This window comes from Oryctolagus cuniculus, chromosome 12 (genome assembly GCF_964237555.1).
Source record: "Oryctolagus cuniculus chromosome 12, mOryCun1.1, whole genome shotgun sequence".
Classification (NCBI taxonomy): Eukaryota; Metazoa; Chordata; class Mammalia; order Lagomorpha; family Leporidae; genus Oryctolagus; species Oryctolagus cuniculus.
Genome location: NC_091443.1, coordinates 67,335,718 through 67,347,520, shown reverse-complemented (window position 1 = coordinate 67,347,520; position 11,803 = coordinate 67,335,718). Strand labels below are relative to the sequence as shown.

At 36.0% G+C, this 11,803-nt stretch overlaps 1 protein-coding gene across 2 annotated transcripts in view; it reads right to left on the bottom strand.

Moving 5' to 3' along the window:
• Positions 1 to 1,462: 1,462 nt before the first annotated feature.
• The window catches only part of GOLM2 (golgi membrane protein 2), a 117,405-nt gene continuing 107,064 nt past the window's right edge, over positions 1,463 to 11,803 (bottom strand). The window contains exons 9-10 of one of the 2 annotated variants that reach the window (XM_002717928.5): positions 10,726 to 10,893; positions 1,463 to 3,501 (exon numbers count right to left, since the gene is read on the bottom strand). In XM_002717928.5, the coding sequence (XP_002717974.2) occupies positions 3,431 to 3,501; positions 10,726 to 10,893 (239 nt within the window). In that variant the 3' untranslated portion in view covers positions 1,463 to 3,430. The remainder of the gene's footprint in view (positions 3,502 to 10,725; positions 10,894 to 11,803) is intronic. The other variant, XM_002717930.5, reaches the window with a different exon arrangement.

Genomic DNA, 11,803 nt, shown 5'->3' with positions numbered 1-11,803 from the left:
CAGCAGCTGGAAGAAGGCCAGGCCAAAGCCAGGAGCCTGGAACTTGATACAGGTCTCGCCCATGGGTGACAAGGGGCCCAAGAGCTCAGATCATTTTCTGCTACTTTCTCAGGCACATTAGCAGGGAGCCGATCAGAAATGGAGCAGATGGGATTTGAACTAACATTCATATGAGATGCTGGTGTCACAAGCAGTGGCTTAACCGGTTGAGCGCCAATACCAGCCCCTCAGGCAGAGTTAGTGAGAGAGAGAGACAAAGGTCTTCCTTCCGTTGGTTCACCCCCCAAATGGCCGCTACAGCCGGCATGCTGCGCCGATCTGAAGCCAGGAGCCAGGTGCTTCCTCCTGGTCTCCCATGCGGGTGCAGGGCCCAAGCACTTGGGCCATCCTCCACTGCCTTCCTGGGCCACAGCAGAGAGCTGGATTGGAAGAGGAGCAACTGGAACTAGAACCCGGCGCCCCAACCGGGACTAGAACCCGGTGTGCCGGTGCCACAGGCGGAGGATTAGCCAAGTGAGCCGCAGTGCCGGCCTGTTCAGTTTTCTTACATAGATAATAACATTTCCCCTTTTTTCTTGGGAATTGTAGTTGAAGTTTCATCTGGATCCCTTTGGAGTGTAAAAAGGAACTGGACTGGGTTTGATGTGGCCCAATTAGAACTGAATGTCGATGGCCCACATGTGACATTGACTCAATAACCTAGACTTTGGAAAAGTACTAACATCACCCTGTCTCACTGGGTCCTAGAGCCAGAAATGGGGCAGCAGAAGCTTCCAAGTTCAGCCACTATGGAAAGTGACTGCTCCCCTCCTAAGTATGGTTTTTACAGATTCTCTGTCTTCAGACTCTAGCAAATTTGTTGTAAATAGGAAGTAAAAAGGACACACACCTTTAAGATTTTAAACAATAAGGTGACATATTTTAGAAATAATTTTGAATTTATCTTCACTTTTCTCCTAGAATTATCCTTCTGTGTATATTTCATGCTGTGCATTTTTGCACTGAGACAGTGATCTGAACTCACATGACTCTTCCTATCTGGCCCTCTCCATACCTTTCAGTCTCAATTCTTCCCCCTTACTAGTTACACTCCAGCCACCTGACTATGTTTCAGCTGAATGTAACCCTTATTATTTGGAACCCTGAAGACCTTGAAACCTTGGAAATTCGCTTTCTTTTTAATAGCTCCGACTGCCCCCACGAAACGTAAGCTCCCCAAGAACAGCAACCATCTCTTACACACTTATCCCACCACCTAAAACAACATTGGGCACACACACAATGGGCACTCAATATTTGTTGAATAAACTAACCCTATAGTAAATAGTCCTGATGTAACAATTTCTACTAGCTTAACTTAAGATGAGTACTAAATTTACTCATATTTTAGCAGTTAAAATGTCACTATTTGTATCATGAGTGTAATATGTGCATATGCATCAGAATCAGTGAAACAATGAAACAAGTTTAATTTTTAATTTATTAGAACCCAGTGAGTGATGATTTCCATCAAATTAACACTAATTCAGGGCAAAAATACATTTAAAAAACCTAAATCTTAAGGCAGAAGTAAAACATTATAAAAACAATATGTCTAATACAGACTGTAGAATGTCAGAATTTTAAAAGATTTACATAGTATTTTATAGCACTAAAATGTTAATACAGTCAGAAAGAGTATCAATTGGTCCAAGATTTCTCAGTTTATAAAATGTCTAGGCTGCTAATTGAAGAAATTTTGCTGTGTAAGTAATAGCTACCATACAACCAAGTGATGGTTTTTATGACAAAGGAATTAAGGTAGGTAATTTTCTTTTATAAAGATTTTACAGAATTAAATATCAAGAAGCACTACCAGAAGTATTTTTAGATTCATCTCCCCACATTAATACCCAAAAGGTGTCCATCCCTTCCTTTTAATTACATTTTAAAAATTCCGTGAATCATCATACCTATTCATTGTAAGGCTGACCCTACTGATAACAAAGGCACCAACTGTTTACTTTGATAAGGTGGGAAAAATAGTTTTAGTAAATTAACTGCATCTTTTCCAGGTTATTAAATAATTCCAAAATAATTTTTTACCTCTGTAAGTCTGAATTTTGACTGGAACCTTAGTACTGGGGGTAGGGGGGATACATTTCATGTTGTTTATGTGCAATTAGCAGTCATCCTTCTGAAAAACAGGGTTAACAACCTTAAATTTCTACATATGATTAAAACCTCTTATTTTAGGGAAGTGGGATAAGATTTAAAAATAATTTAAATCAGAGAACACGGATTGCCTAGCTTACACATTCTACTGAATACAGTAAAAAAAAAAAAAAGACAAATGCATTTAAAATAATTTTGTAAGTCTAGCAAAGATGAGTTTGATGGGTTCTTAACATATTAATTACAAACATTCATTTTTGTTACAAACTTTTAAGCTATTTTAATAAAACAGCTGTGGACCTCACTGTACTTTTATTTATCTGCGCATGAATAAAAACCTGTTAAAATTGCTTATTTAGTACTTCTGAAAAAGTCTAGTCAAATAAGATCACTGAAACTACCAGAAAGTCTTTGAAATACTGATTGCAGATTCAGTCAAAGCAGATTTAGCCCCTCTCAGGATCTGGCATTTCAATCATGAATATCTTCACCAACTTGAACTCTGAAAATATAAAAAATTTTAGCCACTCTTGGCCATAGTGAAGCAGTACTTGTAGTACTTGAAAAAATAAAAACTGAAAATACATGTCAGTCATGCATTCCACAAGTTCAAAAGTAAGTAAGGTATAACTCACAAATATCATTATGTCTTTGCAGGTTACTTCAAACTTCCGTCAGGCCCTAGCTGAAAACGTATCTGCCAAAACATATCAGCACTCACATAAGATAAAAGGAGTAGGGAGGGGATTTTGTACATATGCTGCCCAGTGTTGGGTCTGTAGTTTCCCTTTTTTATGTAATTATGCTAGGTATAATTCCTTGAAGATCATGAAGTAGGGGATAGACAGAACATCTATTGGGCCAACAATGTATTAGTGTATAAAAAGTTTTCAGCTGCATAATTGTTCTCTGGTTAAGCTATGTGCAACATATAACATGTACAACCATTTTTTCCTGCTTGTCTATTTGTGGAAAGAATTATTAGGCTCAATAAAGTGTGAAATATACATTAGTTTGCTTTAAATGCAAAGATTAACTGTTTTTGGTTCAAAGGTATCATAACCAAAAAGTCTCTGCTTTGATAATACAATAGGAAAATGTTCACATATGTACATGGGTACATTCCTTCATTAAAATTTTCCTTAAATCTATCTCAATGTATCTTTACAACTGATACAACTGATACAACTGATCTTTACAGCAAAAGTAAAAACGATGAAGTAGAAATGATTCCATATTACAGCACTTTAGGTTTTCTGAAGTTTTCCTTTAGGACTCAGAGGACATCATTGAAATGTTGCTTTCCATAATCTCCAGGGTCCATTTGAAGCTCTCGTTCTTCATCATCTGTAAGTGAGATAATTATGTATCAAGAATATTATTTTTTTAAATCACGGCAGAAATGCAATTTTAAAATGTTTCAGTTTTTCTCAGCCTTACTGTAGTTTTCTGCTTGTTATTTTACACCTACTGCAAATAGTATTCTGTTTCTTAGCTGTTTGGCTAAAGAATGACTAAAGATTATTTAATTTTAACAAATCTTTCATACATAGACATACAGGCAGAAGTAGTTAGACACATATAGCTAACAAAACCTTAGGAATCCACAAATATTGAGGAGTTAATCCTTTTGCACAAACATGTTAATTTTATATAGATGAAGATTTAGTCTTTTAAAATAAAGGTTTGGTAAAGATTTTCTGTATACATGTCGAGGCCTTTAAAAACAAGTTTTTCTAATTAAAAAGCAATTCAGGGCCAGCGTTGTGGTACAGCAGATGAAGCCGATGCCTGCAGTGCTGGCATCGAGACCTGGCTGTTCCACTTCCGATCCAGCTCTCTGCTGTAGCCTGGGAAAGCAGAAGATGGCCCAAGTCCTTGGGTCCCTGTACCCACGTGGGAGACCTGGAAGAAGCTCCTGGCTCCTGGCTTTGGATCCGCGCAGCTCCGGCCGTTGCAGCCATCTGAGGAGTGAACCAGCAGATGGAAGACTTCTCTCTCTCTGCCTCTATGTAACTCTGCCTTCCAAATAAATAAATAAATCTTAAAAAAAATAATAATCTATACCGGTAGTGAAAATTAGAAAATAAATTCACTCATAATCCCACTATTTAATATTCTAGTAAAATTTTTGCTTCCTTATAAATGGCTTACCCTTGACTTCTTAAATGAAGTATACTAACCAAAATTTAATCTTTTATTTACCACAAAGAAAAAAATTAGATAATATTGTTAGATTGTAAGATCCTCCAAGCCTCTTTGCATGGCTATATTAAATGACTCCAAATAGTACTTTGGAGTCTGGCTTACTTGGCTATTAATAGGCTTCTCCAATTCCTTCTTTGCTATCAGCTGTCACTTTGCATTGCTGTCAGTTTATCTGCCAGTACTAACCCTTCTTTTCTAATTTCTGATTCAAAGTTCAGGTTTTGAAATGAGAATGCACAAGAGTATTAAAAGTGTTAGAACAATAATTAAAAGTGTTTTAATAAGAGCCTGAGCAGTTCCCTTTTGAATACATAGTTTTTTTATGATATTTTTTGGCTTCTCTGTCAACGTAAAAAATAATTTTTTTTTACTTTTGGTTCACGGCTGTTACCATCCAACAGCTTAGTTGTTGATACACTGAGGCATTACTACCATAACTGAAAATATGATTTTATATAATTTAAAGAGTTATATATTGGAATTAAAATTTATAATTTCATTGTAGCTTTCTTAAATCTGTTAGGCTAGGTTTGATGAATTTTTTTACTCTAAAATTTTACTCTTTCAAAAATTCCAAACCAACTTTCATATTCCTTTTAATAACTTTCCTGCTAACCTAACGGAAATTCTCATTTAGAATTGTAGGCAACCATTCTGCACCATATATTATTTATTTTAAAATATATTTTATTTCTTTAATTTTTTTGAGAGGAAGACAGAGTGAGAAAGAGTTCATGTGCTTCCATCCTCTGGTTTACTTTCCAAATACCTGCAAGTGTTGGGCAGGCCAAAGCCAAGAGTCAGGAGCCCAATCCAGGTCTCCCACGTGGGTGACAGTAACTCAGTTATCTGGGCCATCACTGCTGCTTCCCAGCATCTGCATTAGTAGGAAGCTGGAGTCCGGAATCAGGGCCCAGTATCAAATCCAGCTACTCAGGCTGTGGGACACAGATATCTTAGCCACTAAGCTAAACACCTGTCCCTGCACCATATTCTTAACAAACCGAATCTTTACTCACATAATCTGCTATGGATGATAACCCCAAATCCATTATGTGTACAGATTGGAACTAGATCCATATTTACACCTTGTATTTTATAAACACATTAATCAGTTTATCAAAGAATTCTCTGTGCTTCAGAAAAAAAATAAAAACAACGACCTTATCTTTGATTTTCCAAGGGAATATAACTGCTGGCACCTCTCCAGAAAGCTTTTCTTAGGATCCAAGCTATGGGACCTCATCTTATGGCTACGAACACATCTTTCAGGATTTGAGTAATTAAATTAAAACTTAATCACAATGAGTAATGGAAATTTTTGATAAATTTAACTAGAAAATTATTTGAAAAGAAAAAAAATGTTGCTAGTTTTTAGAATTTTTAAATAAATAAATTTAAGGAGAAAATAAGAGCAAAGTTCTAGGAACAGAAAAACTCTACAGACTGGTGCTGTGGCACAGTGGGTTATGCTGCCACCTCTGAAATTAGCATTCCATACCAGAGCATCTAGTACAAGTCTCAGATACTCTGCTTCTGATCCAGCTCCCTGCTGATGTACCTGAGAGGGAAGCTTATGATTGCCCAAGTGCTTGGGCCCCTGCCATCCATGTAGAAGACTTGGATGGAGTTCCTGGCTCCTGGATTCTGTCTGGTCCAGCCATGGCTGTGCAACCAACTGGAATATGAGCCAGCAGATGGAATGTATCTTTACCTCTGCCTTCACCTCTATCACTCTGCCTTTCAAATAAATAAAACTTCAATCCTGGCTCAAGTATTTAACAAATCTGATGTAGTTCCTGAACTTCTTTGGAATTTCTCATTATTTTCTCAGTAGAAAAGAGATAGCTGGTTTTCCTTTCTCATAATAAAATTATATATATGAAGGTAGTCTTTACTTGCAAAGTCCTCAATACATGTAAGGAGGCTTTTATGGTTTTATCAATTTGTGAACTTTAATAAAATTTTAATATGGTACCTTAACATTGTTTTTAGAATTTCATAGGACTTTTGGAATACTGCATTGTGCTATCATATACATTAACTTAAGTCCATTTTCAGTGTAGCTATTCTACTCAAAATTCAAATTTCTGCCAATAATCTCTTTGTACTTATCTGTTAAATGTTACCAACCAAATATGATATAAAATAAGATAATCCCCAGATACAATTATATGGACCAGTATTTCAGTTAATTTTATAAAGCAACAAAATCTGTAAATGGCAAAATGACCATTTAAGGAAATCAAAAAATTTATAAAGACACTCATTGTTAAATAATTCCTATATTCCTTCTGAAGTCAAGAAAAGATGACCTCCATGAATAAACTGTTACCAACAAAGAATTTGTGGCAACAAACCAGTAAGGTCCACTAGAAAATAAAAATCAATCTATAGGCTAAAGTATAACTATCCTCCAAAGTGGATAACCCAGAGAAAAAATTCTAGATTTTCTTTTACATTCTAAAAATTATTTTATTCAACGAACCCTTAAGTGGTACTTACAGTGTTAAAGACCATGTTCAACGTATTGAATAAATATTAAGTCATTTAATCTATACAACAACTGAGGCAGATAACCTTATTTATTCCTATTTATACTTGTGGAAATTAAGGCATAGAAGCTACTTAATTCACAAGCTCATAGAGCTAGTAAGTGATGGAGTTAGGCTTCAAATCTATAGTCTGACTTCAGAACACAGATACTTAAACACTATGCTAAGCTTCCTTCCATAGTTAGTAACATGTATGCATTTCATATTCTATTAAACAAGTTTGGAACTTGCATGGGATGAAAGAGAAGATTAAAAGGAATTTGCAAATGTCAATCTCCTTATTATAATAAAGAATCAGCCAAAAAATACATTACCCATCAGATGTATAGTCTCTCCAGAGTTAATTTTTTTAAAGATTTATTTATTTGTTTGAAAGTCAGAGTTACACAGAGAGAGGAGAGGCAGAGAGACAGAGGTTTTCCATCCACTAGTTCACTCCCCAATTGGCCACAATCAGAGCTGCGCTGATCCAAAGCCAGGAGCTAGGAGTTTCCTCCGGGTCTTCCCACACAGATGCAGGGGCCCAAGGACTTGAGACATCTTCCACTGCTTTCTCAGGCCATAGCAGAGAGCTGGGTCGGAAGTGGAGCATCCAGGACTTGAACCGGCACCCATATGGGATGCCAGCCCTGCAGACGGAGGCTTTACTCACTATGTTACAGTGCCGGCCCAACCCAGAGTTAATGTTTTCAAAATTTTCATGCCAAATGTAAATCAAAAAATATATTACCCATCAAATGTGTAGCCTTCCCAGAGTTAATCTTCTCAAAATTGTTATGTCAAATGTAAATAAACTATTACCTTTAGGATCCCTCAGAAAACCAGGAATAAGAAATATAACTAAACCATGATTGTCAACAGGGGAAAAACAGGTCTCAATTAATTGTACAAGAAAACACTCTTCAAGTTATGTTGACCGCAGTGATCAATATGTTATGAATAGGAACCACCGTGATAAGGCCAGAATCCGTGATAAAGTCAGAATCCTTCAACTCCCTACTGGCAGAGAGGCTGCCAAAGATGCTTTCAAATCTAGAATTTTGAGACAAAGCTAGGGTGTACTTAGGTGAAGCCAGAAGCTTATCCTGCTGCTGGAATCTCTAATCCTAGGGACCTATTCTCCTACTACCAGAAAGAGAAGAGCTCCTACCAGTAGAATCTTAACAGTGCCTCTGAAAGGCATGCTTTATTTTTTTACATCAATGGCTGCAAAGTCGCAATTGTAGGTTTGAGAATAGATGTGTTTCAGGCATCCAGAAATCAGAAATACATTTTCCCAGAATATTTGTGTGATTTTACACAAAACAGTGGTTCCTCTGTGAATGTGGACAAAGAATTTTCAAACCAAGAAAGACCATCTATTCCAGTTCTACACTCTCACATACAGATGAAGAAACTGTGGCCCAGAGAGTTTAAGTAACTTGAAAAGCAACACACAGCCTGACCCTTGACTCTCTGCTTAATGTTATTAATACTCTTTTATTAACTACTTTGGCTGCAAGCACAATCCAGCCTGAGAACCCAGCTATTCCTTCTACTTTGGCACAATGAAGAAACGCTTTTAAATTCCTAATTTTCTGATTTAGTAATAAACAAATGGAATCTAATTTGCCGATAGAATAGGGAATAGCCATAATACTCCTCTCCATTTTTTGGACAGTTAGTACTATATCTAAAGGATTCCTGAAAATATGTTTAAAATGATTTAGGTCTCTTCAGTATTCCTTTTCAGTCAGCTCACCCAAACTTACCCCTTTTTATTTGCTGAAGCTGATGTTCTTGCATCTTTCTGTTTTCTATGATAAGCAAGTCCCCTTTATAGCTGCTCTATTCTCCTGCCACTATGATCAAGTGAGTCCCAGAATGGGACAAGAAATATTAAATGTAAACACCATCCCAACCCCTAGTAAGATTCACTTTTAAATAAGGAAACCTCCAAACTTAACAATCCTCTCCCTGTTCTTTGAGGATATCATCTTATGTAATTTCCTTTTATTCCTTAGAATCAATGAATTTATTTTCTTATGAAAAGAAATGTACAGCAGAATGAGGGTACTGGGGATCTGAAATGGAACATGACAATGAGAACCAGGGTTAGGGAAGGAAAAGGGTAGAAGAAAGAGAGAGAAAAGGCAGTAGAAGTAAATTTATCTACTCTGGACAAAAAGGATAAAAATATCAAACAGTTTTTGTGATAAAGTCATCAACTTTAACACAGCCAAAAATTTAAGAAACAATTGTCAGTAATAGTTGAAATTAAATGTTCTAATGAAAACTTCAAAGTTACCCAATGAAGTGATAGAAATTATAGACTCACAGTGCAAACTAAGCAAGGTTATAAGACCAGAAATTAATGGGTTATTACCATAGTCACAGTTACATGAATAAAAGCTCAATGAGGAAAGCATAAAGTTATCAGTTAATGACATTTATTGAGGGCCATGTGAGCAAAGTATTGTGGCTGGTAGGCAATAAGGCAGAAAAGGAAAAGATTCAAACAAAACACAAGGCAAAGTAAATGAATCCCTGCCCTCCAAGAGCTTACAATCTAATTGGTGAAACAATATCCATGCATTTTGAAAAATCCTTAAAATGTTATAAATAATTGCAAATAAGTATAATCCACAAATCACAAAAGCAATGAGAAGAGACAGTTAAAGTTTATGAAAACAATTAAGATTATAGAAAAAGCAAGCATCATTTACTCAATATTACCAAAAAGTATTTGAGAAATTCTCATTGATAAACAACTTAATACTAACTAGTCTGTCTTCTATCCTCCAATATCTGTATTTTTCCAAAACTAGAATGCACTATCAAAACAATATTGAGATGGAAGTCAGTTTCTAGTTTCCCTTTATTAACCAACTGTATAGAATTTTAGGACAACTATATTTTCTTCTGGGTTTAATAAAAACAATTATTCATATAAACCTAAAGAAAAATGTAACTACTTTGGAAAGAACTACAGAAGGAATCTAAACAAGTTACAGTGAGAAAAAAAAAACTCATGCATATTATAAAACAGTAACATATCACACCCTAAGGTCATACCCAACTTTTACAGAAAAGAGAAAAAGCTCTACAAATACTGTTAAACAAAAAAAGCAGGCAGAAACAGGCCTAAAAACTTGCAATGAAGCAACATACACTGACATGCACGCATGGGTGGGGCTGCATGCACACACGTAGATTCTGAACCTTCACTAAGTTAAAAGCTCAGAAGTAACACAGTTAACAGGAAAATATGTTGAATCTGTGTATTAAACATAAAAAGACAAATCTTCACAAACTAATTATTTAATATAAATGCTAAGTCAGAAAAATTTCAAAAACAGTCTTCCTATGCTGTATCAGTGGTAAATTACCTTATCCAAATTAGATAAGAGGCCATCTGTGGCCTTTTTTTTTTTTTTTTTTTAAATAACAAAAGGGATACCTAGGCTTGGAATAACGAAATCATTTCAGATGAGAAATTAGAAAAAAATTATTTTCTAGGAACATCTGCCTTAGGTAATATCTATAGTCATTTTAAACAATTTAATTCTATAATTTCTGAGGATTCTGAGTTTCAAATTACAACTCTTCAGTAATACACATAACTAAAAATGAATTTATTGACAGATTTACAAATACTACTATCACATAATAATTTGCAAGATACAACTGAAAAACTGCACAGAATCTCTTTCTATTTATATTAAAACTTACTGCTACTATTAAGTGGGGGAAAGTCTACACAAATTCAACCAAAAAACTTAAGAGGTGGGTTTCACGGTCACAGCATGGATGCCAGGCCCACGCTCACCTTGGACGTCTTCCTCTCCACCATCACCATCTTCTTCCTCATTGTATGCCAGCTCAGCCTGCTTGTCTGCCTCATACTCACCTACGTTACCATCATCCCCATTATAATCCGCCAGTTTAGAGCCATGCTGCGGATCAACAGGGGATTCATTCTCATCAAAGAATCGGCCTGTGAAGTAGGTAGAGGATTAATTCAAGAGTAAAGAGAAGAAAAGAAGGGACCTAAACTGAAGGCAGACCAGAAAGTAGACAAGTGAAACCTGGCAACTTTCAAGGTACTAGTTATAAAAAAGGATACGTTTCGTGAAGGTTATTCAAGACATAAGTAAATAGGAGTGAAGACTCTGAGAATAACTTTTACTTATTTAAGAACTTCTCTTTTGTGTTAATTTTAGTACTTTCTACTTCAGATTTGAATGTTTTCTTAAAGAAAGAGGCACCATATTCAGGGTTGTTTTCCTACCAACCAATGACTTCTCTAAAATAAATAATTGCCTAATATAACACTTTAGGACAAGAATAAATCATTTTATTAACCAGATACAATACATATTTGCAATTTGCAATCATTTATTATTTTATGAAATATCACTTTCCACACATAGTTTTTAAAATGCTTTAAAAAATAAGTGAGTAGTATACAGGCTAATTTCTTCTTATATACTAGGACAACGAACACACTTAACAGCTCCTTCAGTAATACGGATTCCCTACAGTCACGGATTTCTAAGGACGGATGACAAAGAATAAGAATCAGAATCCCTAGTGGTATGTGCTTTGAAAAAAACATGCCACATAATTCTGGCTTATCTCTTCCCATTCCTTAAACTAGTTAAAAAAAAAAGTCAAAGCTTAAAAAAGTTGACATAGGGCTGGCATTGTGGCACAGCTGGTTAAATTGCCACTTGCAAATACCAGTTATGGTCCACTTCCCATCCAGCTTCCTGAAAATGCATCTGGGAAGGCAGAGGAGGATGGCTTAAATATCCAGGCCTCTGCTACCCCTGTGTGAGCCCAGGCTGGAGTTCCAGGCTCCTGGTTGCAGCCTTGTCCAGATTTGACTGTTGCAGTCATTTGGG